The sequence below is a fragment of the Bos indicus x Bos taurus genome, chromosome 18, assembly GCF_003369695.1.
Source record: "Bos indicus x Bos taurus breed Angus x Brahman F1 hybrid chromosome 18, Bos_hybrid_MaternalHap_v2.0, whole genome shotgun sequence".
In the NCBI taxonomy this organism is placed as follows: domain Eukaryota; kingdom Metazoa; phylum Chordata; class Mammalia; order Artiodactyla; family Bovidae; genus Bos; species Bos indicus x Bos taurus.
Genome location: NC_040093.1, coordinates 50,756,598 through 50,778,879, shown reverse-complemented (window position 1 = coordinate 50,778,879; position 22,282 = coordinate 50,756,598). Strand labels below are relative to the sequence as shown.

Below are 22,282 nucleotides of genomic sequence, written 5' to 3'. Positions count from 1 at the left end.
TTACTGAACTTCAGTTTCCTTGTTTAAAAAATAAATATATTATCTACTTTGTGAGAATTGAAGGTAATGTTTGTAAAGTGTGTGATACTTAGAAGGCATTCACTAAATAGTACTTCTGTTATTACTTTGATCTAAAATGGGTGAGTCTTTTCCTCATTTATTTTAAGAAGGTATGCAATCTGGTTTTGGTGCCAAGATTTAAATTCTAGCTTTGCATCCAAATGAAAGCACACTCATTTTAAAATAAATTGTGGTAAAATACATACGTAGTTTACTCTCTTAACAGTTAAGTCAATATAGTCAGCAATGCTGTAGTGCTTCCCCGGTGGCTCAGTGGTGAAGGATCTGCCTGCCAATGCAGGTGATACAGTTTCGATCCCCGGGTGTGGAAGATCCCCTGGAGAAGGAAGGCAGCCCCTTCCAGTATTCTTGCCTGGGAAATCCCATGGACAGAGGAGCATGTTGGACTGCAGTCCACGGGTCACACAAGAGTCAGATGCAATTTAGTGACTAAAAAACAGTAGTGTTTAGTACATTCATGTTATGTGATCTCCAGAACTCTTCACCCCATAAAGCTGACTCTACTCATGAAACCCATTAACAACTCCCATTCCTCCCTCCCTCAGCCTCAGACAACCACCATTCTACCTCTGAATTTGACTGATCTAGCTAGATACTTCATCGAAGTGGAATTATACAGTATTTTTGTGTGTGTTTTTTTCACTGAGCATAATGTCCTTGAGGTTCCTCCATATTGTGGCATATGTCAGAATTTCTTTCCTTTTTGAGGCTGAATAATTTTCCCTTGTGTGGATATACCACACTGTGTTTATCCAATTATCTGTCAATGAACATGTAGGTTGCTTTCATCTCTTGGCTGTTGTGATAGTGCTGCTATAGACGTGTGTGTGTGTGTGTATATATAGTGTTTCTTGGAGACCCTGCTTTCTATTCTTCTGGGCATTTACCCAGAAGTGACATTGCTAGGTCGTATGATAATTCTATTTAAAAATTTTTGAGGAACCACCATACTGTTTTCCATAGCAACTGCATCATATTACATTCCCACCAACAGTGCGCAAGAGTTCCGATTTCTCCACATGCTTGCCAACACTTATTTTCTGCCTTTTTTTCTTTTTTGGTCAGTGGCCATCCTAAATTGGTATGAGTTGGTATCTCACTGTGGTTTTGATTTGCATTCCCCTGATGATTAGTGAGCACTTTTTCATGAGCTTATTGGCCACTTAGAAAAATGTCTGTTGAAATCCTTGTCTATTTTTTACTATGGATTTTTGTTGCTGTTGAGTTGTTCTTTATATAGTGTAAATATTAAGCCTCTATTTAAAAAATGATTGCAAATATTTTCTCCCGTTCCTAAGGTTGCCTTTTCGCTGTTAATTTCATGAGAGTAAATCTTAGTTCTATTTGTGACCTTTCTTATGCCTTAAAAGCAAATAATGGTAATTATTTTGATTATCTGGTAGAATAGGATAATCAAACCAAGAATAAGTTCTTGGTTATTTGTTTTGTTTTCTTTTTTTAATTCATTTTTAATTGAAGGATAATTGCTTTACAACTTTGTGTTGGTTTCTGCCATACATCAAAATGAATCACCTTTCAACTATTAGGTTGGTGCAAAAGTAATTGCGTTTTTTTAATTGTTGAAATTTTGCTGTTTGATATTGGAATACATTCTTAAATAAATGTGGTTATGTACACATTATTTTAATGCACATTTCTTGCTTTTTTTTTTTTTGCTAATGACACTACTTGCTGTTTATTTTATGTTTATTTTCAATTATGGAAATGATGTTAGACAAAAAGCAAATTTGAGCAATTTTCTTACCCGAGTTCAAAATGGGTTTTAAAGCAGTGGAGATAACCTGCAACATCAACAACGCATTTGGCCCAGGAACTGCTAAGGAACATACAGTGCAGTGGTGGTTGAAGAAATTTTGCAAAGGAGACGAGAGCCTTGAAGATGAAGAGCATAGTGGCTGGCCATTGGAAGTTGACAATCACCAGTTGACAGCCATCATTGAAGCTGATCCCCTTAGAACTACACAAGAAGTTGCTGAAGAATTCAACACCGACCATTCTATGGTCATTCAGCATTTAAAGCAAATTGGAAAGGTGAAAAAGCTCAATAGGTGGGTGCCTGATGCGCTAACCACAAATAAAAATCATTATTTTGAACTGTCATTTTCTCTTATTCTGTGCAACAATAATGAACCATTTCTCAATTGGATTGTGGCATGCCACAAAAAGTGGATTTTATATGATATCCAGTGACGATCAGCTCAGTGGTTGGACCAAGAAGGAGCTCCAAAGCCAAACTTGCACCAAAAAATGCTCATGGTCACTGATTGGTGGTCTGCTGCCAGTCTGATCCACTACAACTGTTTGAATCCCAGCAAAACCATTACATCTGAGAAGCAGGTCGATGAGATGCACCAAAAACTGCAACACTGCAGCTGACATTGGTCAACAGAAAGGACCCAATTCTTCTCCACAACAATGGCCCACTGCACATCACACGACCAACACTTCAAAAACTGAACAAGACCGAGAACAAGAGGACAGAGGAGTAGGTGGACATGGAGTACATCTCTCTCCACGGATACATCAGGAGTACACCTTCATACACAGAAGTGCATGCAGACCACCAGCTGAGAGTGGACAGGAGTACCTGACCAGTGGAAAAAAATATATAGAACCACGAAAAACTCAGTAGGATGAAGGAACTAGGGGGAAAATGGAAGTGTTAGTAGGACTGGACCTGCCCTCAGCAGGTGGGGGAACTAAAGCAGGGGTCCAATCCCCACATCAGGGCAATTGTCTGAGTCAGAAGAGAAACATTTAAGGCTGAGAGTGAAACAGTTGATCTGTGGCCGCCTAAATGGAATGAGAATCAGATAGTCCTTGCCCCAGCCATATATACCCCAGACAGGAACGCTAGTCCCCTGGAAGGTGCAGTGGCTGGGAGCTGGAGTTTACGGATTGTGGTACAATCCCAGGCTGAGGGCTGTTGTTGACTGGATAGAGGGATTGAGGGGATGTGATGGAGGAGATTATGGTGGGAAATGCCAGTGGAGGAAAGCCGGCAGCCATGGAAGCAAGGTGATACTGCTGAGTCATGTGTAGGGGGTGGATCCACCACCATAGCCTCTCTCTCCCCACATTCCAGCATTGGTAGCTGAACAATAGAGAGGCTGGCCCATCAAACGCCTGATGCACTGAACTACAGAGTAGGACCCCAGCCAGGGGGACCCCTCTATGTGCCTGACGTGCTGAACAACAGAGAAGGGCCCCAGGTAAGGGAGCTTTCTAAGTGCCTGAATGGGTAGAGCTATGGAAAAAGACTGGCAAAGAGGCCTTCTGATCACCAGCTACAAGAGGCTTGAAAAAAGACTCTGATGGCCATAACTCCTATGCTGGAGGCAGTCCACGTGCCTGCACACTTTGTGCCACCAGGGTTCCTGCAAGCCGAGCAGGCACACCACCTTCATGCTCAACTCTCACTGGGGCAGAGCTGCCAAAGGCAAAAAAAGTCTTGTGTCTATGTACACAGGGTCGCTTTGGGCATGTCCAACTCTTTGCGACCCTGTAGACTGTGGCCTGCCAGCCTTCCACAAACCACTGAACCAACCTTAGGAGGGCAGAAACCAAAAGGAAGAAAGAAAGAAAGGAAGATAGAATTTCCTCAAGGAAAGAATCCAACTTTCCTTGAAGCCTGGGAAAAGGAGACCTCCAACACAGTAAGTTTAAAAAAAAAGAAAGAAAAGGCAGAGAAATACTACACAAATAAAGGAACAAACTATAAACACAGAAGTCCAAATAAATGAAGAGGAAATAGGCAAACTACCTGAAAAAGAATTCAGAATAATAATAGTAAATAGTAAAGATGATCAAAAATCTTGAAAACAAAATGGAGAAAATGTAAGAATCAACGAACAAAGACCTGGAAGAATTAAAGAATAAACATACAGAGACAAGCAACACAATTACTGAAATTAAAAATACTCTAGAAGGAATCAATAGCAGAATATCTGAAGCAGAAGAATGAATCATTGAGCTGGAAGATTAAATGGTGGAAATAACTTCTGCAGGGCAGAATAAAGTAAAAAGAATGAAAAAAACTAAGGATAGCCTCAGAGACCTCTGGGACAATATCAAACGCACCAACATTAGAATTATAGGAGTCCCAGAGGAAGAAGAGAAAAAGAAAGGGTATGAGAAAATTTTGAAGAGATTATAGTTGAAAATTTCCCCAACATGGAAAAGAAAATAGTCGATCAAGAGGCACAAAGAGTCCCATACAGGATAAACCCATGGAGAAGCACACCAAGACACTTACTGTCAAACAAAGACCAAACACAAAGAAAGAATATTAAAAGCAGCAAGAGAGAAGCAAAAAGTAACAGACAAGGAAAATTCTATACGCTTAATAGCTAATCTCTTAGCAGAAAGAGGGAATGCAGGCCAGAAGGGAATGGCAGAATATATTTAAAATACTTAAAGGGAAAAATCTACACCCAAGATTACTGTACCTGGCAAGGATCTCATTCAAAATTGATGGAGAAATAAAAAGCTTTTCAGACAAACAAAAGTTAAGAGAATTCAAACCAAACCAGCTTTACAACAAATGTTAAAGGGACTTATATAGTCAAGAAATACAAGAGAAGAAAAAACATCTACAAAAGTACCCCATACGATTAAGAAAATGGCAACAGGAACATATATATCAATAATTACTTTAAATGTAAATGGATTAAATGTGCTAACCAAAAGACACAGGCTGGCTGAATGGATACAGAAACAAGACCCATTTATATGTGCTGTCTACAAGAAACCCACTTCAGACCTGAAGACACATATAGACTGAAAGTGAGAGGATGGAAAATATATTCCATGCAAATGGAAAGCGAAAGAAAGCTGGAGGAGCAATCTTCATATCAGACAAAATACACCTTAAAGAAGATTACAAGAGATAAGGAAGGACACTACATAATGATCAAGGGATCAATCCGAGAGGAACCCATAACAATTGTAAATATCTATGTGCACCCACCATAGGAGCACCTCAAAATATAAGACAAACACTAACAGACATAAAAGGAGAAATTGACAGTAACACAGTAAGAGTAGAAGACTTTAACACCTTATGCACACCAATGGACAGATCATCAAAACAGAAAATTAATAAGGAAACACAACTTAAATGATACATTAGATGAGCTGGATCTCCTTGATATCTTCAGGACATTCCACCCAAATGCAGAAGAGTACACATTCTTCTCAAGTGCACATGGAACATTCTCCAGGATAGACCACATCTTGGGTCACAAATCAAACCTCAGTAAATTTAAGAAAATTGAAATTGTATCAGGCATCTTCTCCAACCACAATGCTATGAGACTAGCTATCAATTACAAGAAAAAAACTGTAAGAAACACAAATACCTGGAGATTAAACAACACATTTCTAAATAACCAACAGGTTACTGAAGAAAGCAAAAGGGAAATAAAAAAAATTCTAGAAACAAATGACAATGAAAACACAACTCAAAACCTGTGGGATGCAGCAAAAGCAGTTCTAAGAGGGAAGTTTACAGCAATACAACTCTATTTCAAAAAACAAGAAAAACATTGAATAGACAACCTAACTTCACACCTCAAACAACTGGAAAAAGAACAAAAAAGCCCCAAAATTAGTAGAGGGAAAGAAATCATAAAGATCCAAGCAGAAATAGATGAAAAAGAAATGAAAGACACAATAGTAAAGATTAATAAAACTAAAAGATGGTTCTTTGAGAAGATAAACAAAATTGACAAACTTTTAGCCAGACTCATCAAGGAAAAAAAAAGAGAAGAATCAAATCAACAAAATAAGAAATGAAGAAGAGGTTACATTAGACAATGCAGAAATACAAAGGATTATAAGAGACTATTATGAACAACTATATGGCAATGAAATAGATAACCTGGAAGAAATGAACAGATTCTTAGAAAAGTTCAATCTTCCAAGACTGAACCAGGAAGAAATAGAAATTATGGGCAACACAATTACAAGCACTGAAATTGAAGCTGTGATAAAAAATCTCCCAAAAACCAAAAGCCCAGGACCAGATAACTTCACAGGAGAATTCTATCAAACATTTAGAGAAGATCTAATGTCTATCCTTCTAAAACTCTTTCAAAAAACTGCAGAGGAAGGACACTTCCAAATTCATTCTATGAGGCCATCATCACCCTGATACCAAAACCAGACAAAGACAAGACAAAAAAAGAAAACTACAGGCCAATACCACTGATGAACATAGATGTAAAAATCCTCAACGAAATTTTAGCAAACAGAATTCAGCAACACATCAAAGAGCTCATATACCATGATCAAGTTGGGTTTATTCCAGGGATGCAAGGATTCTTCAATATATATAAATCAATCAATGTGATACATCATGTTAACAAATTGAAAGACAAAAATCATATGATAATAGATGCAGAAAAAGTCTTTGACAAAACTCCCAGCACCCATTTATGATTAAAACTCTTCAGAAAAAAAGGGCATAGAAGGAACCTACTTCAACATAGTAAAGGCCATACATGATAAACCTACAGCAAACATTATTCTCAGTGGTGAAAAACTGAAAGCATTCCCCCTAAGATCAGGAACAAGACAAGGATGTCCATGTTCACCACTATTATTCAACCACTTCCACCTCTATAGTTCTGGAAGTCCTAGCTACAGCAATCAGAGAAGAAAAAGAAACAAAAGGACTCCAGATTGGGAAAGAAGTAAAGCTCTCACTGTTTGCAGATGACATGATATTATACATAGAAAACCCTAAAGATAGTATCAGAAAATTATTAGAGCTAATCAGTGAATTTAGCAAAGTTGCAGGATACAAAATCAATACACAGAAATCACTTGCATTTCTATATACTGACAATGAAAAATCAGAGAAATTAAGGAATCAATCCCATTAATCATTGCAACAAAAAGAATTAAATATCTAGGAATAAACTTACCTAAGGAGACAAAAGAACTGTACATAGAAAATTATAAGACACTAATGGAAGAAATCAAAGATGACATAAACAGATGGAGAGATATTCCATGTTCCTGGGTAGGAAGAATCAATATTGTGAAAACTATACTACCAAATGCAATCTACAGATTCAATGCTATCCCTGTCAAATTACCAATTGCATTTTTCACAGAACTAGAACAAAAATTTTCACAATCCATATGGAAACACAAAAGACCCCAAATAGCCAAAGCAGTCTTGGGAAAGAAGAATGGAGCTGGAGGAATCAATCTTCCTGACTTCAGATTATACTACAAAGCTACAGTCATCAAGACAGTATGGTACTGGCACAAAATCAGAAACATAGACCAATAGAACAAGATAGAAAGCCCAGGAATAAACTCATGCACGTATGGGTACCTTATTTTTGATGAAGGAGGCAAGAATATACAATGGGGCAAAGACAGCCTTTTCATAAATGGTGCTGGGAAAACTGGACAGCTACATGTAAAAGAATAAAATTCGAACACTTCCTAACACCATACACAAAGATAAACTCAAAATGGATTAAAGATCTAAATGTAAGACCAGAAACTATAAGACTCCTAGAGGAAAATATAGGCAGAACACTCGATGACATAAATCAAGGCAAGATCCTCTATGACCCACCTCCTAGAATAATGGAAATAAAAAGAAAAGTAAACAAGTGGGACCTGATTAAACTTAAAAGCTTTTGCACAGCAAAGAAAACTCTAAGCAAGGTGAAACGACAACCCTCAGATTGGGAGAAAATAATAGCAAATGAAACAACTGACAAAGGATTAATTTCCAAAATATACAAGCAGCTCATACAACTCAACGCCAGAAAAACAAACAACCCAATCCAAAAGTGGGAAAAAGACCTAAACAGACATTTCTCCAAAGACTTACAGATGGCTAACAAACACATGAAAAGATGCTCAACGTTGCTCATTATTAGAGAATGCAAATCAAAACCACAATGAGATATCACCTCACATGGGTAGAATGGCCATCATCAAAATGTCTACAAACATAAATTCTGGAGAAGGTGTAGAGAAAAGGGAACACTCTTTCACTGTTGGTGGGAATGTAAATTGATACAGCCACCATGGAAGATGGTATGGAGATTCCTTAAAAAAACTAGGAATACAATCACCATATAACCTAGCAATCCCACTCTTAGGCATATACCCTAAGGATACCAAGATTGAAAAAGACGCATGAACCCCATTGTTCATTACAGCACTATTTACAATAGCTAGAACATGGAAGCAACCTAGATGTCCATCAACAGATGAATGGATAAAGAAGTTGTGGTACATATACACAATGGAATATTACTCAGCCATAAAAAGGAATGCATTTGAGTCAGTTCTGATGAGTTGGATGAACCTAGAACCTATTATACAGAGTGAAGTAAATCAGAAAGAGAAAGAGAAATATCATATTCTAATTCATATTTACAGAATCTAGAAAAATGGTACTGAAGAATTTATTTACAGGGCAATAGTGGAGAAACAGACATAGAGAATAGACTTATGGCCATGGGGAGAGGGGAGGAGAGGGTGAGATGTATGAAAAGACATGGAAACTTACATTACCATATGTAAAATAGATCACCAATGGGAATTTGCTGTATGGCTCAGGAAACTCAAACAGGGGCTCTGTACCACCCTAGAGGGGTGGCATGGGCAGGGAGATGGGAGGGAGGTTCAAAAGGGAGGGAATATATGTATACCTATGGCTGATTCATGTTGAGGTCCGGCAGAAAACTACGAAATTCTGTAAAGTGATTATCCTTCAATAAAAAATAAATTAACTAAAAAAAAATTGAATGAATTGGGCTATGAAGTTTTGCCTCATCTGCCATATTTACCTGGTCTCTCGCCAACTGACTACCACTACATCAAGCATCTCAACAATTTTTTGCAGGGAAAACACTTCCACAACCATCAGGAGGCAGAAGATGCTTTCCCGTTGAATCCCGAAGCATGGACTTCTGTGCTCCAGGAATAAACAAACATTTATTTCTTGTTGGCAAAAATGTGTTGCTTGTAATGGTTCCTATTTTGATTAATAAAGATATGTTTGAGTCTAATTAAAATGATTTAAAATTCACGATCTAAGATAGCAATTACGTTTGCACCAACCTAATAGTTGTGGGGTAGGGGAATTGCCTTAACATAGTCTTGTTCAAATGCTCTCCTGGAGCTGGAATCCTTTACAATTTTTCAACACATTCTTTCCCCAGCAATGGAAGCTTTCTACTTAGTGGGTTCATATATTCCAGTGCTGTTATAAAGATTTTTGGAAGCTCATTTCTTTAACAGCTCCTCTTGGCTTATTTAACTGATTAAAAAATGCTTTATCATGAAAGTTTTCAAATGTATACAACAAATGTATGTCCCTTTACTAGAGGAAAATACACTGATAGCCCATACTGACTACCCAAACCCAACAGTTAAGATTTTGCCACACTTGCTTCACTATATCTCCCTTTTTCTTGAAGTCATTTAATCCACATTATAAACACATTACTGTTATCATACCTCACAATATTAATACAAAAAGAAGTTCTGTCATCAAATATACAATTTAGAATTAAATTTCCCTAAATGTCTCTGAAATATCTTTATTGTTTATTTGCTTAAATCAGGGTCAAGACAGGGTCCACACTTGACAAGAGGTGGCTAATTTTTAATTATAAAAGCAATACATGCTCATTGTTAAAAAAATTAGAATAATTCAGAAATAACGTGAAAAGTAGAATTCCCTCTCTCCCCATCACCCAATTTCCACGTTCCACTGTTAAGTTTCTTGCATAACCTAGAAAATTTTAACACATATATAAACATGTCTTCACAAATAGGATAATACCATATATATGTTCCATAATTTTTTCATAATAAAAATCAGTACATCAAGATCTATCTTTAACAGCTACAAGGCAACCTCCTATACGTATGTGGCAAAATTTAAACTCATACTGATAATCACATGTAGGTTGGTTCATTGGGCCATTTTGCTACAGTAAATGTCATTTTGCATACACCTCTGCCCACTGGTTCAAATATTGCTGAGAGATAAATTTTTAGAAATGGAATTGCTGGGTGAAAGTGTGGGCATGACTTTTATTTGGATTGGATACTTGATATTCATCTTGATATTCATCAAGAGTGAAAAATTCTGTTTTGCTCACACTCCCACTAAATCTGATAGATAAAATGTGGGTCATGACTACTTTTCAGATTTCCTCTGCTGGGCAGTTCTCTTTCTTTTTAAAAAATTTTATTTTATATTGGATCTCTCAGCAGTTTTTAAGGACTGTTCGTTCAAATTTAAAAGTCCCATTAGAAATAGTTAATACTAGCAAAGCGTCAGTCTAAAAAAATTTTGAGTTCAGTACATACCAGCAGAGAACTAAAAATATCCAGAAAATTTTTAATAATATATCCAGAAAATTAAAGCTTCATAAAAACTCCCTCACATTTCAAATAAGGGAGGCTAACTTCTGCAGTAACTCTCACTTGTGTGGGTCTGGCCTAAACAAATCCCTCAAAGGGACTTTGGAGAAAAGTTGTTTCTTTAGGTAGAGAATTACAGCATATATGGGAAAATTAAAATTTGATAACTATTAGATTTTCCCTGGATCTGTCCTATCATATAGAAGCCACAAACCATATGTGGCTAAATGCACTTAAAATGTGGTTAATGCAACTGTAAAACTGAATTCCTAATTCCTAATTTTTATTAAATGTAAAAATACTAGAAAATATTTAAGATGCTTTGAATAACTTGAGCATGTGAATATATTTTTCCACAGTAAATTTTATGAAATCTAAATACAAATTATGTCTGATAAAAACCTAGAATCTGAACTGACATGTATTTTAAGTATAAAATACACACCAGATTTTGGAGACTTAGTATGAAAAAGAGAATATAAAATAGCTTATCAATAATTTTTATAATGATTAGATATTTAAATGTTTGATATATTATGCTAAATAAATTATTGAAATTAATTTTAGCAGATTTTTTTTAAGAGAAGCTATCAGACATTTTAAAATTATGTATTTGACTCATATATTTCTGTTAGGCAGTGGTGTTCTAGATTAGAATAACTAACTGGGGAGACTCCATATTTCTGGGGAGAAGATTCATAGCATTCCCCCCACTGTGGAGGGGAAGAATAACCATACTATAGATAGAACTATAGATATCCTCTAGCTCTTTCTGAGGCTGCTTTCAAAACACCTTAAAGCATTTTACTAAGCCACTGTTACTGGTCCATGAAAGAGAGATTTCTAGCAGCCATCTCTTCTGATAGTCATCCACTAGCCAGTCAGCTTGCAGCAGGCCGAGCTGTGCCGGTACTGAAAATCTTAGCTTCCCAACAGGTGTTAGTGTTCCCGAGGAACATTATAACCGAAGAAATGCATCAGGAGGATTAATCTCTCCATCTTCTGCCCTTCTCCCCACACCCACGTCCTCTACTTAAAAAAAAAAAAAAGTATTATGGGACAAAAAAATGTGAAACTGTTGCATGGCTAATTACAAACTAAAAGTAAAAACTGCTGACCCAAGAAGGTCATGGGGAATATAATGAAAATCAAGTTAGCAGTGAGGAAATTAAAAGGAATATTTACTTTTGAATAATAAAGCATTCCTTGTTACTCATTTCATGAAGTTAGTTAAGTGACGGTTCTATCCCCATAAAGCAGGAGAGCAGTTTCATTTGACTTCTCACGATCCATCATTTCTGTGTTTCTCTCAGAAAGCTGAACACCATTGCACTCTCTTTTCACATATTACATATCAGTTCCCAGACTTACTAGACCATAGATTCATAACTGAGAAAGACAGGTTAGGATGGAGACTGCCAGTGTCAGGACAGGGCAGAATTAGGAGAGGCTAGAGGTCTGCATGTTTTGATTCTCGAAAGGGAGTACAAGCTAAAACAAGTTTGAGAATCTCTGCCCTAAATTTACATTGCTTGACACTAGAGCAACAAATGTCGTACAAAATGTCAGCTCAATTTTGAGCAAATCAAAATGCTAGGAATTCTTTGCACTGGAGGAGGTAACACTGACTAACATGCCCTGTGTGATAGTCCACTGGGCTCTTTAATCAAAGTAAGCTGACTTTAAAGTTGACATATGCAAAGTAGGAGCTTTCCTATGCTATGCTAAGTCACTTCAGTCATGTCCGACTCTGTGTGACCCCATAGACGGCAGCCCACCAGGCTCCCCCGTCCCTGGGATTCTCCAGGCAAGAACACTGGAGTGGGTTGCTATTTCCTTCTCCAATGCATGAAAGTGAAAAGTGAAAGTGAAGTCGCTCAGTCGTGTCCGACTCTTAGCGATCCCATGGACTGCAGCCTACCAGGCTCCTCCGTCCATGGGATTTTCCAGGCAAGAGTACTGGAGTGGGGTGTCATTGCCTTCTCTGAGGAGCTTTCCTACCTACGACTTAAAGCATGCCTATACTTATCACCAAAAGTAGGTACACTTGAAAAGTAACCACATCATTTCAACTCAGTGATCTTACAAACCAGAAAAAATTCTTAGGTCACTTTCTTACAGTCACTTTTCATCCACAAGGAAGGCAACAGTCGTAACATTTTTGAAACAAAATAAGTAGAAAGCCACATTATTAAGAATCTTCAGTCATGATTTCACCAGCAGTCCCAGTAATTTCTAGGCCCACAGGAGCAGCAGAGTTGAGGATTAGGGACAAGTTGGAAATTTCCTTAACCTGTTGGCAGCAGTCACCACGTAGAAGTGTTTCTTAAGCGGGGGAGAGAAAAAAAAAGAGGAGGGAAGCATATTTTTAGTCCAATTATTTAAAGAAGAAACAATAAAAGGACTTGCTTAAGTTTAGCCACTTGAGTGTGTTTAAAATTGATAACTAAAGGGGAAAAGAAGATTCTAGGAAAACTATAGTAAAACAGTCACATGACTTTCAGGGGCATATCTGGAGCAAGTTTGAAGTGAGAAAATATGTTCTCCTGCCCTTTTCATGTGAAAAATGGAGCACTCTAGAATGGTATTTTTTAAATTGTAATTCACAACCCACCAGTGAGTCATGAAATCAAATTCATGGAGCATGATTAGAAAATTTTTAATGAAACCAAATATCATAGAGTAGAAAATATCAGAGCTCATCATACTCTGTGGCGCAAAAGTCACAATATTTTTGTTTCACACATGTGTGAGTATACATATACTTGTATGCTGGCTTTATTGAGGGTCTAAGCCAACATCAAAATATTGGAAAGTCACTTCTCTGGGGGACAACTTTTTTTAAGATAAATTTTACATCCATGGTTCCAAAGAGTTCTCAAAATTATAAAGCTTTTAAAGCCTAATAGGTCTTCCCTGATGGCTCAAATGGTAAAGAATCTGCCTGCAATGCAGGAGACTCAAGTTCAGTACCTGGGTTGGGAAGATCCCCTGGAGAAGGGAATGGCTACCCACTCCAATATTCTTGCCTGGAGGATTCTCTGGACAGAGGACCCTGGTGGCCTACAGTCCACGAGGTCACAAATTGTCGGACAAAACTGAGTGGCTAACACTTTCACTTCTAGGCTTTCCTAGGCCCTCTTTCTGAAATGTAGAGGAATCAGCCTCAAACTACAGGCAGTTAGTTCTGATCACTTCACTGCAATGGTCATTGAGAACATATGTTCAAACTTCATGCTGTCACTTCAAGTGTTCACGTAAGTATGAATTAAATGCTACTTTTATGCCAGTTGTTTTTGTTCTGAGGCATTTTTTTAATCAAAGTAATAGGTTTTGACGTGAGGCTTTTTTCTCCCTAAATAATCTATTTAGAATCAAAATGTAAATAAAAAACTTAGTACACTTCTTTCACAGGACATTTAAAGAAGACAAATGCTGCTTTTACTAAAAGAAAAACAGATACCTTCCATTTCCTCTGAGCCATGTATTTCTGCAGCAATAGTTGGGATTTAAGATGAACTTTCGATTTTGAAGCTTTAGCAGGCAAATTATTCAGCCACTCATGTTTCAGGCACTGTGTGGCACTCATTCTGCAGCTGTGAAATCAAACAGCAGGTGAGACTTTTAGCTGGGGTTGCCTTTTCTGGCTGTCCAAAATCTGTTCAATTGGTAGGAAGCTGAGTCAGTGGAAGAGATTAATCATTTGGGCAGATTCATGCCACATAATATAAAAAGACACCCTCCTACCTAAAATTCCCATCCTTAAAAGTACAAGAATGTCATCAGCAAAATGTTCCCAGCCCTCTATGGAAGATGTATTTCCCAGTGATTAATTACCACCTCCCACAGTAGAGCTGGGGAATTGAGGCAGGACAGAAGAGGGGTCAGGTGAGCCTGGAATTGCTCTCAAGAAGTAAAAGAACTTCACAGAGAATAATGTCAACTTGTTCTAAATTAGAAATATTTTTCATCACACATAACTTTTCACAGTCAGGAAGAAACAAAACAGTCACGGCCAGGGAACGAGAGCTACCTCAGAGCCCAGATCTTGGGCCTTACCGCTTGTAGTTATCCCCGTATGTTTGAGTACTGGAAAACTCAGTGCTCCAACCCATGACCTTGATAAACCTACTGAAAAGTAAGTAGGTCTTCATCTCCAAGAAATAAGGTTTTATGTCTTTTATTCTGGGGAATAACAACTGCATATCTCAACTTTTTTCAACATTAGCCTATCAAAAGTGATAACATGGAAATAGGCCTGATTTGTAAATATGGTCCTTTCTAAAACTCTGTCTAGATTTTATGATCCTAGTCACTTGTTTCTTAATTGATTTCCTTTGTCCCTTTCCCTGCTACTTTTTTTCCCAAAGAAGTAGCAGACTAAGAAATCCTGGACAGAACTGGTCTATAGGACAGAAGGACCATTCACTTCAGCAGCCCCGCCCAGTACAGCGTGATTTCCACAGCATCCAGATGGATGGTCACCATCAGAATGGATCACGGATGATAAGCAATAAAGGGTACCTTTTCTCTTTGACCAGCAACCGAGAGACAAAGTCCTTGGCCTCCTCTGACAGCCCTTCAAAGGTATCAGCATCAAAATCCCAGTTACAGTTCACAATGAAATTCATGGTCTCTGCGTCTGTTTCTCCTAGAAATGGGGACAAACCACTGAGTCTACAGAGGAGAGAAAGGACCGTCAGTATGTGGAATCCACACCTGCCAACACACATTGACAAACAGAGAAGACTCTTACAAGGTCAAGCAAAGCTAACCAGAACCAAGAAGTTTCGAAAGAAAAGCACCCGCCGTTGCCTCTCCATAGGAGAAATCCCCAGCACTCAGTAGAGGAAGTGGAAGGACTGGGAAATTGATGGCAGGAAGGGTGTTGGAAAAAGTCCCTTATCATGCTCACTGCATTCCCTCTTGTTTAGTCGCTCAGTTGTGGCCAACTCTTTGCGACTCCATGGACTGTAGCCCACCAGGCTCCTCTATCCATGGGATTTCCCAGGCAAGAATACTGGCATGGGTTTCTATTTTCTTCTCCAACATTCCCTCTTACCCTGAGTAAACTGGGGCCCAACCCAATATGCCCATTTGTCATGTACATTTGACTGAATTTTAAAATAGCTTGGCATGTCTCTGAGACTACCCCGGCCTCAGAGGCCAAAGGAAAACTGGCTTTACTAGGCTCATCTAGAGGAGGGCAAAGAGACAGGACCACCTCACTGGCTGGCCTTGGGCCTCAATATTCCCCCACCTGGTACAGCATACGCTCAAAGTACAGGCAACAGTTAAACCGTAATAATAAGACTGGGAGCAAAGCTTGATTTTGCTGTGCCCCTGAGGAAATAGCTGAGAGAATTGGAGAGAGAGGAGAATGTTAAGTCTGTGGTTGGCTCTCCTCTCAGCCCGTCCTACCTCTACTTCCTCAGCCCAGAGAAAACGGGGAGCAGAGGGACAAGGTTAGAAGACGCGTGAGCTGAGCCCTGCTCTGTCGGCCCCTCTCCTTCCCACTTGAGTGCACTCCAGCCCCATTTGTGCTGCAGCACCTGTATTTCTTCACCAGAGGGCTCTCTCTCTAGTGGAAGCTGATTTATCAACCCGGAGGTTTCAGGGAATTCATAACTCTGGGACCAGCCCACTAGCAGCAACTGATTAGAGCCAGTGTATAAATACTCCAGCTCCCTCCCCCCTCAGCTGAACTAGCTCTGAGCGGGTCCCACAGTGGGTCCCCTGTTCCCCACAGGATTAGACTCCAGTTACCCACAGCTGCAACTGACTCCACAACACACAGCTTGCTAGTTGCCTTCCTTCCCCATTTCACTTCCCCACTTCTCGGTGTTTCTCTTGGGGACACCTCCCCAATAAACTTCTGGCACTCAGATTTTTGCTGCTTCTAAGGATACCCAAACTAAGACAAATGACCTCCATCCCCAGTGGGAAACCAGGCCCCTGGGCACTCACAGCATGTAGGTGATGACTCCCACACTCCACATGTCCGTCGGGAACGAGACAAACTCATAATTGACGACTTCTGGGGCCAGGAACTCAGGAGTACCAAAGTTCACCTTCAGCTTCTCCCGAGGCTTGTATCTGGGGAGGACGGGTGCAGAGCACAATGGGAGTGAGCGCCGAGAGAAGCTGGGGATGCCAGGCTAATTCTCGTTGGGAGCTAAATACTCCTCAACCCTTGGTGTCAGCCATGTTTTCTAGACCTCACATGCCGTGTGGTTCACTGGGAAGTCATCACACCCTCAGGCCCTAAATGCAGACTTTCCTAAGTCACTGGGGAAAATAAGAAAACCACAGTCTTCCTCCTCCAGGTATTTACAATCTGAAATGGAAGGAAGATTAATATATCTTATTTGGCCTCCGGTCACATGAATGAGGGCTTCCCTTGTGGCTCAGCTGGTAAAGAATCCACCTGCAATGCGGGAGACCTGGGTTTGATCCCCTGGAGAAGGGAAAGGCTACCCACTCCAGGATTCTAGCCTGGAGAATTTCATGGACTACAGTCCATGGGGCCGTGGAGTCAGACATGACTGACTGACTTTCAGCCACTCACTCACTCACATGAGTGAGCAAAAACTGGGTAGAAGCTGTGTGGGGAGCAGTGCTCTGTTGTGCAACATGGTTAAAGGGAAGATGGTATGAGTTATAGAAAGAGGCAAAATGCTCAGCATCACTGATTATCAAATCAAAACCACAGGGAAATACAAATCAGAACCACAATGAAATCATACCCACACCATCAGAAAAAAACAGAACATAGCAACTGCTGGCTAGGATGTGATGAAATTAGAATGCTTAATAGTGGAAATGTAAAATGATGCAGTTACTATGGAAAACAGTGTGGCAGTTCTTCAAAATCTTTTTTAAGAACTACCATATGATCCAGGAATCCTGCTTCTGGGTATATATCCAAAAAAAATTAAAAGCAGCGTCTTGAAGTCATATTTATACACCCACATTCGTGGCAGCAGTAGTTAAAACTAGCCAAAAGGTGAAAGCAACCCAAGTGTCCATCAACAGATTAATGGATAAACAAAATTTGGTATATACATACAATAGAATATCATTCAGCCTTAAAAAGAAAGAAAATTCTAACACATGCTGTAATTTGGATGAACCTCAAAGACATTACAGTAAGTGAAATAAGCCAGTCACAAAAAGAGAAATACTGTATGATTCCACTTATATGAGGTTTCCAGAGTAGTTAGTTCAGAGACAGAAGGTAGGATGACGGTTTCCAGGTGCTGGAGGCAGGAGGAAAATGAGGGGTATTTGTTTAATGGGCATAGAGTCTCAGTTTTGCAAGGTAAAAAGAGCTCTGGAAATCGGTTGCACAACAATATGAACATAGCTAAAGATGCTTGCTCCTTGGAAGAAAAGCTATGACAAACCTAGACAGCATATTAAGAAGCAGAAGACATCACTTCGTTGACAAAGTTCTGTATAGTCAAGCTATGGTTTTTCCAGTAGTCATGTATGGATGTGAGAGCTGGACCATAAAGAAGAATGAGCACCAAAGAATTGATGCTTTTGAACTGTGGTGTTGGAGACAACTCTTGAGAGTCCCTTGGACAACAAGGAGATCAAACCAGTCGATTCTAAAGGAAATCAACCTTGAATATTCATTGCACGGGCTGATGCTGAAACTGAAACTCCAATACTTTGGCCACCTGATGCAAAGAGCTAACTCACTGGAAAAGGTCCTGAAGCTGGTAAAGATTGAGGGCAGGAGGAGAAGGGGGCAAGAGTGGATGAGATGGTTGGGTTGCATCATTGACATGAGTTTGAGCAAACTCTGGGAGAGAGTGAGGGAAGCCTGGGGTGCTGCAGTCCATGGGGCCACAAAAAGTCAGATATATCTGAGTGACTGAACAACAACTGTAACTATTCTTAATAATTGCTAACATGGTAAATTTTATGTTACATGTGTTTTATAAAATTACAAAAAAAGATTAGAAAAAGTATTCTGGACATGAAGTTTAAGGGAGACTAGGAAGATAATTGATTGCTGCATGGAGAAATTTGATTTTTGCTGAATGACAAAAGTTGATTTTTAGAATCATTCTTGAAAGAGAAGAAAATCCTTAGCTAAAATTTAATGGGCAGCAACAAAAGTGTCCTTCAGTTGGTGAGTGGATAATATAAAGTATGGTACATCCAAACAATGGAATAGTATTCAACACTAAAAAAAAAAAAAAAAAAAATAGAAAAGAAACAAAGAACCATCAAGCCATGAAAAGACATGTAAGCGTGCTAGGTCACTTTAGTCGTGTTTGACTCTTTGCAACTCTATGGAATGTAGCCCAGCAGGCTCCTCTGTCCATGGAATTCTCCAGGCAAGAATACTGGAGTGGATTGCCATGCCCTTCTACAGGGGATCTTCCCCACCCAGGGATTGAACCCACATCTCCTGCATTGGCAGGTGATTTCTTTACCACTAAAGCCACCTGGGAAGCCCTGAAAAGACATGGAAGAACCTTAAAAGCATATTGCCAAATGAAAGAAGCCTGTCTGAAAAGGTTACATACTGTATGATTCCAAATATATGACATTCTGGTAAGGGCAAAACTATGGAGACAATAAAAAGATCACGATTGCCAGGGTTAGGGAGGAGGAACGATAAATAGGTGAAGCACAGAGGATTTTAAGGGCAGTGAAGATACTCTGTTGATGAATATATGCCATCATACATCATTTGTCCAAACCCATTTGTTGTTGTTCAGTTGCTAAGTTGTGTCAGTCTCTTTGTGACCCCATAGACTGCAGCACCCCAGGCTTCTCTATCCTTCACTATCTCCCAGAGTTTGTTCAGACTCATGTCAATCATGTTGATGATGCAACCCAACTATTTCATCCTCTGTTGCCCCCTTCTCCTGCCCTCAATCTTTCCCAGCATCAGGGTCTTTTCTAATGAGTCAGCTTTTGCCATCAAGTAGCCAAAGTATTGTAGCTTCAGCTTCAGCATCAGTCCTTGCAATGAATATTCAAGGTTGATTTCCTTTAGGATTGACTGGTTTGATCTCCTTGCTGTTCAAGGGACTTTCAAGAGTCTTCTCCAGCACCACAATTTGAAAGCATCAGTTCTTCAGCACTCAGACTTCTTTATGGTCCAACTCTCACATCCATACATGACTACTGGAAAAACCATAGCTTTGACTATATGGACCTTTATTGGCAGAGTGATGTCTCTGTTTTTAAATACACTGTCTAGGTTTGTGATAGCTTTCCTTCCAAAGAGCAAGTGTCTTTTAATTTAATGGCTGCAGTCACCATCTGCAGTGATTTTGGAGTTGCCCAAAATAAAATCTGTCATTGTTTCCACTTTTTTCTCTTTCTATTTGCCATGAAGTGATGAGCCCAGATGCCTTGATCTTAGTTTTTTGATGAGTTTTAAGCCAGATTTTTTTCACTCTCTGAGTCATTCACCCTCATCAAGAAGCTCTTTAGTTCCTCTTCACTTTCAGCCATTAGAGTGGTATCATCTGCCTATCTGAGGTTGTTGATATTTCTCCTGGCAATCTTTATTCCAGCTTGTGATTCATTCATCCTGTCATTTCACATGATGTACTCTTCATGGTGGTGGTGGTTTAGTCGCTAAGTTATGTCTGACTCTTGTGACCCCATGGACTGTGGCCCACCAGGCGCCGCCCCCGCCCCCAGCCACCCCATCCATGGGATTCTCCATGCAAGGATACTGGAGTGGATTGCCATTTCCTTCTCCAATGCTCTTCGTGAGAACATCACTAATCCAAACCCACAGAATGTACAATGTCAAGAGTGTACCTTAATTTAAACTATGGACTTTGGGTGATTATGATGTGTCAAAGTAGGCTTATCATTGTTGATGATGCGGGAGGCTTTGTATATGTGGGAAAGGGGATAAATGGAAAGAGGATAAAATCCCTGTTCCTTCCCCCAATTTTGATATGCACCTAAAACTCTAAAAATTAAATATTTATTTTAAAAAATCAATGAATACTTTCTATTTTGCAGATACCATGCTAAAAGTTTTCTTTATATAAACTTTCATCCCCATAACAGCACCACGAAGTAAGTCTACTGTCCCCATTTTACAGATGGGGAAATTGAGAGAGAAGAATAAAATAAATATTCTGCTGATGTGGCCCAACAGGGATATGAGTTTTCAAAATACAGTCTCCTCTCTTTCAAATTTGCCAAGAGCCGGGCAAATGCAAACCTTGAGCCAACACAGCCCACACCTATCCAGCGAAAGTGCACCAAAGGTCACCTTGGTGGCTGAGTTGTGGCAGGAAGCCAGGGAGGGGAAGAAAGTGAAAGCCTTCCTCCGGCAGCCTGTTCCTCCCCTGCACTGGCACCTGCCTGGAGCCTCAGAGCTAAGCAGCCAAACTGAGAGGAGCAGCCTTCCTCTTGGGGACAGGAAGTCCAGGCTCTCAGCCCCTGGACACCGCTTTCCTAGGATGCATTCTTATTTCTGCTGCTTCATCTGCCCCACATCCACATCTTGTATCACGTGACTTTGTAGTTCCTTCCACTAGAGATGGCATATTTTACCCCATCCCATTGACGCTGAGCTTGGCCACGTGAGTTGCTTTGGCTACTGGTATGTGGGTGGAAGTGATAGTGGGCCAATTCCAAGCTAGGCTGTAGGACTGTGCCCTCCTGCTCCTCAGCCATCACCATGGGAAGAGAATGAGAGACACCTGGAAAAGACCTGTCCTCACTGACCTGCATCCAAGCCCAGTTCAACTCAGCCTAGATCAGAAACTCCCTACCAGTGGTGTGTGGGTAAAAGTTTAACAACCAGCCATCTGATTTTTTTTAAAAAAATCCTGATTTTTAGCATCTGCCAATGGTGTAAATATTGATTTCACCATGCCTGATTTTAATGTTCTATCAGGATGTCACTGAATAGAGTTGAGAAGAGATAGGCCATAGCACACAATAATAACAATAGGCATAAATAACCTCATGAGCATAAATAATAGTGAAATGTAGTAAAATAATTAGAAATTATTAAGGTTTTAGCATGTAATATCTTGGACTTCCCTGGTGGTACAGTGGATAAGAATCTGCCTACCCATGCAGGGGACCCTGCAGTTTGATCCCTGGTCTGGGAAGATTCCACATGCCACACAGCAACTAAGCCCATATGCCACAGCTACTCAGCCCATGCTCTGGGTCCCACAAGCTGCAATCCTGAGCCCACGTGCTGCAGTTACTGAAGCTTCTGCACCCTAGAGCTGGTGCTCTGCAACAAAAGAAGCCAACACAGTGAGAAGCCCAAGCGCCACTAGACCGTGGACCCAACTCTCTGCAACTAGAGGAAGGCCGCATTCAGCCATGAAGACCCAGAACAACCAAAGATGAAAATAAATATTGTGATATCTTTGTTTCAATATAATTTCTTTAATTGTACATTTATACAACTTAATTTTTAATAATGGTCATGTTTAACAACTGGCTTACAAGATTCCTTATCATGAGCTAGTGTAAGTTGGGTCCATCAAACTAATTCCCCAGCTGACTCAAAAATGTGCGGAGGAAAATAATTGTTTTAAGTCACTGTGACTTGTTATACAGCAAGGAGTGTATATGGGTGTGACTCGTTATACAACAATACTGTGGCAATAGTTAACCAATCCATCCACCCCAAAGTTGGGTCAAAGTATCTAAGATTCCCTTTCCAAATTCCCAGAGCAAGGCCCTCTGTAATCATAAGGTCACATATGCAGTCACAGTCCATAAGGTTTGGGACAAGCACCTCCTTGCC

General features: G+C 39.7%; 1 protein-coding gene across 6 annotated transcripts in view; it reads right to left on the bottom strand.

Moving 5' to 3' along the window:
* Positions 1 to 9,667: 9,667 nt before the first annotated feature.
* The window catches only part of MYLK3 (myosin light chain kinase 3), a 57,149-nt gene continuing 44,534 nt past the window's right edge, over positions 9,668 to 22,282 (bottom strand). For 5 of the 6 annotated variants that reach the window (XM_027513708.1, XM_027513706.1, XM_027513704.1 and 2 more), the window contains 4 exons: positions 16,483 to 16,611; positions 15,040 to 15,192; positions 13,979 to 14,111; positions 9,668 to 12,840 (listed from right to left, as the gene is read on the bottom strand). In XM_027513708.1, the coding sequence (XP_027369509.1) occupies positions 12,781 to 12,840; positions 13,979 to 14,111; positions 15,040 to 15,192; positions 16,483 to 16,611 (475 nt within the window). In that variant the 3' untranslated portion in view covers positions 9,668 to 12,780. Of the gene's footprint in view, positions 12,841 to 13,978; positions 14,112 to 15,039; positions 15,193 to 16,482; positions 16,612 to 22,282 lie in introns of those variants that run through there. The other variant, XM_027513707.1, reaches the window with a different exon arrangement.